This window comes from Aptenodytes forsteri, unplaced genomic scaffold, assembly GCF_000699145.1.
Source record: "Aptenodytes forsteri isolate BGI_AS27 unplaced genomic scaffold, ASM69914v1 Scaffold7, whole genome shotgun sequence".
Taxonomy (NCBI): domain Eukaryota; kingdom Metazoa; phylum Chordata; class Aves; order Sphenisciformes; family Spheniscidae; genus Aptenodytes; species Aptenodytes forsteri.
In genome coordinates, this window is record NW_008795919.1 from 2,702,631 (window position 1) to 2,708,450 (window position 5,820).

The 5,820-nt window shown below is 56.5% G+C and overlaps 1 protein-coding gene across 1 annotated transcript; it reads right to left on the bottom strand.

Moving 5' to 3' along the window:
• Window positions 1-2,730: 2,730 nt before the first annotated feature.
• On the bottom strand, window positions 2,731-5,160 carry PEF1 (penta-EF-hand domain containing 1). Its single transcript, XM_009284832.1, has 3 exons — window positions 4,986-5,160; window positions 4,319-4,462; window positions 2,731-3,732 (listed from the first exon to the last, which is right to left on the bottom strand). Exons 1-3 carry the CDS (start codon window positions 5,158-5,160, stop codon window positions 3,503-3,505), a joined length of 549 nt encoding a protein of 182 aa, XP_009283107.1. The 3' UTR covers window positions 2,731-3,502.
• Window positions 5,161-5,820: the final 660 nt, after the last annotated feature.

The window sequence follows — 5,820 nt, forward strand, 5'->3', positions numbered from 1 at the left end:
GAGTGCGAGTGCAGCCAGGCGTGCCACCGCAGCCAGGAGTGCCACCACAGCTACTCAGCAGCCAGGCATGCCACTGCAGCCAGGCGTGGCAGTGCAGCCAGGCGTGCCACCACAGCCAGGAGTGCCAGTGCAGCCAGGCGTGCCAGTGCAGCCAGGAGTGCCAGTGCAGCCAGGAGTGCCACCGCAGCCAGGAGTGCCACCACACCCACTGTTTATACACATACACACTAACAGACACAGCGGTCTCTGTGTGTGTGTGTGTGCGCGCGCACGTGTGCGCACATACACGTCTAAACAGCAGTGTCTGTTGGGGGTGTATATATATTATATATACACACATACACTTTTTTTTTTAATACGCGCACACACACACACACAGAGCAGTGTCCTTTAGTGTGTATCTATTATAAACAGCTCTCTGAGTGTGTGTGGGTGTGGGTGTGGCATATAGTAGAAATAGCAGCGTGTGTCTGTGTGTATGTGTGCGCGCGCGCGCGTATGGTGTATATACAAAAAACCAGCAGAGTGTGTGTGGGATAGATATAAAAACAGTGGTGTCTGTTAGAGAGTGTGTATGTGTACACACACACACACACACACACACACACACACACACACAATCAGACCACTGTTTGGTTTTTTTTAAAATGTATATGTCCCCACACATGCTGACACTGCTGTTTATACACCACCACCCCCCACTGTTCACACACAAACAGACACGGCTGTTTATAATATACGCACACACTAAAGGACACTGCTCTGTGTGTGTGTGTATATTTAAAACAAAGTATATATACACCCCCCCAACAGGCACTGCTGTTTAGATGTGTATGTACACACACGCTAACAAAGCCTGCTGTGTGTGCAAACAGCGGTGTCTGTTAGTTTGTGTGTGTATAAAAACACAGCAGTGTCTGTCAGTGTGCGTGTGTGTGAGTGCAAACAGCAGTGTCAGTCTGTGTGTATATATAAAAAACAGCAGTGTTGGGGGGTGTGTGTGTGTGTGTGTGTGTAAAAAAAACCACCCCCCACAAACACCCCCAGCAGTGTCTGTCAGCGTGCGTGTGTGCATATGTATATATAAAAGCAGCGGTGCCTGTGAGTGTATTAGATAGATGTCTAGATAGATAAACAGCAGTGTCTGTGTGTGCACATACACACAGAGCAGGGTGTCTGTGTGTAGCTGTATGTACGTACACGGGGTGTCTGCGTGTGCCTGTGTGTGTATATATATGTATATATAAATGTATATATGCAGTGGTGTCTGTTGGTGTGTGTATATCTAGCTGTACATAAACTGTGGTGCCTGTTAGTGTCTGTGTGTCTATAGACACACACAGGGTGTCTGTACGTACGCACACGGTATCTGTTACAATGTGTGTATACCTGTATATACTGGGGGGTGTGGGGGGTGTGTGGGGGGTGTGTGTGCACGCACGTGTGTGTGTGTCTACACGGGGGTGCCTGTGTCTATGTAGATAAACACGGGGTATCTGTTATTCCGTGTGTATATACACACATTGGGGTGTCAGTAACTGTGTGTGCGCGCGTGTGCGTGCACGCGTGTGGTGTGGTGTGTTGTTACATCAGCATCAGTGTCTGTTAGTGTGTGTGTGTGTATATGTAGATACACAGGGGAGCCTGTTAGTGTGTGTGTGTGTATGTATATATACACAGGGGGCGTCTGTTACTCTGTGTCTGCATATATACACACACATATATATACCCTATATATATATGTATTGTTATATGTGTATACATATACATACACATATACGTACACACACAGAGGGGTGTCAGTAAGTGTGTGTGCGTGCAGTGTGGCGTTTGTGTATCTGTATATACACAGGGTTATCTCTGTGTGTTTGTGTATTTATATAGGCACAGGAGTGTCTTACTCTGTGTCTATACAGGGGTGTCTACATATACACACAGAGCAGCGTCTGCGAGTACACACACACACGCTGACAGACTTCCCTGGGTATTATATACAGCTCTATACACACACCCCTACACACACCCTCACTCACCCCCAGCTGGGGTCACAACCCCCCCCCCAGTCATCCCTGCTGCTGCGCAACAGCCCTGGCCAGGAGGGGTGACAGCCCGCACAGGCAGCGACCGCCACAGCAGCGCGGGAGGGGGGCCCCCCACCGCCTCTGCTTTAAACCTCTCCGAAAGGTTGGGCAGCTCTGACTCAACAGAAGACGAAAAATATTGTTGGAACGATTAGCGATGCGCTAGGACACAAAGTCCTGCCTTCGGCTGAAGCTGAGAACACCGACATCTGGTTACGGCTTCTAAAAGCACCAGGTAAATTACTTGGCGTTTTAAATACTTTCTTTTATAAAAACTCCTTCAAATATATAATAGCAACATGTCTCAAAAAGCATCTCTGAGATTTCCCATCAAGGCCAATTAAAGGATAACCACCTGGACACCACTTTAAAACCACGGGAAAGAGAACCTTTGTGTTGGTCAAATCTTTACTTGTCTCTCAGCAGGAGACCCTGGCACCTTATTTTCTGGAAGTTGACGTGAAACATGCAGGAACCAACTTCAGGAAAGTGCATCGAGCCCTGGAAGCAGCACCCAGAGCAGGGCTGCGGGCGCAGGAGGAGGGCAAGTCCCCTCCCCGCACCCAGAGCCGCTGCTGGCCCCGCGGGGAGTGACATGGGGCAGGGCAGCGTCCCCGCGAGCTGCTCTGCAAACACAAACTGCTCGGCAGCCGGTGCACATTGCCTTTTATTCAAAAGCTGTAAAAATAAGCTCTAAACCGTTTCCGAGTTCGGCTTTGGCAGACAGAGATGAATCAAAACAGACATTGGCAACAAGGGGAGGTCGATGATCCCGCGTGTGACTACAGCAACGTGGCCCGTTCCAGCAGCCCGGAGAGAAACAGGGCTCACACCCCCAGGAAAGCTGGAGCATTTCCAGCACAGCCGAGAGGCTGGACGTGCTCCCGGCAAGGAAGGGCCGTCTGCGAGGCAAGCAAGGATGAGCGCAGCCGGCCACAAGCGCTGCCGTGGCTTGTGCCCTTCTTGCTGCTTTTCAAATGAAGGCTCAGCTTTTGGTCACCGGAGAGTCCCCAAAAGCGTGCCAAGACAGGGATGTTCCACTGCAGACATCCCGCCAAGCAGAGGGACAGTGCAGATGGGGTTTAAGTATAATTTTGTGTCTGGCGAGGGAAGATCTAAGCACTCCCTGGGAGGCATGGCACAGGCTCACTACTGGTTGGGCTGTCCCACCCCGCGGCACGGCCCCAGAACCGGGCTCCAATTTGGCGTGGAGGCACCCACTGCCATTGAGTGGGGACAAGGAATCAAAGCCGGGAGGGCCCCAGCAGGGCTCGGGGCTTCTCGGGTGGAGCAGGCTGGAAAGCCAGCCCCGGGGAAACAGCTCGCTCTTCGGGAGGCTCGGCCACATCCCAGCGCGAGGCCGAAGATGGCTGCTGCTTCCCGAGAGCCCCCGGCTGGCTCGCAGCCCTCGGCCGAGGGCGTCACATCATACGAGTCACGACCATCGTGAGGAAGTCCTCGTAGCTCAGCCGCACGTTGCCCACCAGCCCCGTGTCCTTCTCGCGGAAGGCGTCGGTCGTGCTCTGGAGCTGCATGCAGATCTGAATGAAGCGGTCGAGCTGGATGCTGGGGTTGGAGGACCGCTGGGCGTAGCGGGCCAGCAGCAGCTGGCTAAACTGGGGGCTCAGGTTATAGCCCATCTGGGAGAAAGCTGGGAGCAAGAAACACTCGGATCAAACACTTCTAACGGGAGGAAGAGCGACTATGCCTTCCCTCGCACGTGCTGGCACGCACCCCATCTCCCACCGCCCCGTGATGTTCGCTTCTGATGGTGGGTGTGCTTGGGCAGGGCTCTCCGGACGGAGGAACCAAACCAAGGCACGAATTCCAGACGTTCTTCCCCTCCCCTCCATCAGACACACACGCCCAAGAGCTCCTCTCAGAAAACAGGCTTTAGCCACATGCCATTTGGGGGGTGGGGGTGGCATTTTGGGTTTCCTTAAGGAACGAGTTCATGCCACAGCCCCGCTGCGGCTCCTCGTCTCCTGCCCCACGGGAGGGCTCAGCTCCAGCTCTGCCACAGCCGGTTTAGCCAGCCCAGCGTGTCCCAGCTCAGCAACAGGCGTGGACTGCAGCCACGGCTGCATGGGAGGCACCCGGGAGCTCAGAGACACCCAGCCCTGCTGCAGGGATGGCACCAGGAAGAGTCACCGGGCCGGGCTGGAGATAGCAGAGCCAGGCAGCGGTCCCCGGGGAGCTCGGTAAGGGCCAGGTTGATGTCTCTGCCCCTCGCCCACCTTGTTGGAGCTCGTTGAAGCTGATGGAGCCCGACTGGTCCCTGTCGTACTGCTGGAAGAGGTTCTTCCACTGATGGATGAAGCGCAGCAAGGCTGAGAAGCCGTACACGTCTATGTGTCCCGACCTGGTCTTATCGAACATGTCTGGGGAGGAAGGAGCAAAGAGCAGGAGCAGGGCAGTGAGGAGTGGAGCAAGGACACGCCGCAGAAACTCCCAGAGAGCTCAGGATGTGCGCCACGGCTCGCCAGCACCCTGCTGTGGCCCCAAAAGCCCTCCCTCACCAGGACCGCGATCAACCGGGACCATTCAATCCCCAAGAGGCTGGTAGGAAACGGCACCAAAACCCGATGCCGGGGCAAGCAGGGGAACGGGGCGACTCTGGCTCGCTACTGGAGCTCTCGCTCTCTGGGAGCAGGGGCTCGCTCGGCCTCGTGCAGAGCTGGGTTCCCCTTCCCAAGCAGTCTTTCGGGCCCCTGACTCGTGTCCTCCACCGAAAGGGCGCTTGGAGCTGCTCGGTTTGCCCAGCTCTCGCTCCAGAGAGCGCTTACAGGCCAGCTGCTCGGGTAAGCGATGCTCAGGTAACGGGAACGCAGGCTGGGCTGGGCTTCACCCCTCAAAGAGATCAGAACAAAAAGCAGGGGGAGGGCAGGGAGAGCCCAGACTCACTTATCATCAGCAGGCAGGTCTCGTCGTTGAACGTCGACCAGTTGGAGTTGACCAGCGCCTGCTTCAGCTCCTTCACGGAGATGTACCCACTGCGGTCAGCATCGACCGCCTGGAACCAGGAGGCAGCCTCCGGGTCCACGCCCGGGGGGGCACTACCTGCGTGGGGAGAGGCCATCAGCGCCTCCCACCTCTCCTCGGAGAGGGACCGCTGGCTGGTCCCTCCCCGGGGACGGCTCACAGAGACGCAGCCGACACCCAGGGACCAGTCAGCACTTCTGCTCCACGCAGCTTTTCGCAGCCGTAGGGTCCCGGGAAAACAGGTTAGCAAGGCCCGGGGCTCGGCACGTAGCGTCGCACTTCTGCCACGCAGCTTTTCGCAGCCGTAGGGTCCCGGGAAAACAGGTTAGCAAGGCCCGGGGCTCAGCACGTAGCGCGGCAGGGAAAGGGAAGCAAAGCAAAGCAAATCAGACCCCTCGCGTGGCTCGGGACCGGAGAGCGAACCACGGAGCGCCCGCCCCGTAAACCCGGCGGCACCGGGAGCCAGAGGCACGTCTGTAAAGTTTTATCGCTGGTGCTCAGGGCTGGGGCCTCTTCGGCACTTTCCTCCTCCTCCTCCTCGGGATTTTGAAATAATAAACCGGGACTTTGCGATTTCATTCATAAGGGTGAATTCCGCTGACCTGGCGAGGGGCGCCGAGCCAACCCCTCCTGGCACGGAGCGGGGCCGGGACACGGGCGGGACCGGGCTGGGGAGCACCCGCCCACCCCCGCGACCCGGGGCGGACCCAGGGTACCCGCCGCGGGAGGGACCGCTCAGGCCCGCGGCCTCGCTCCC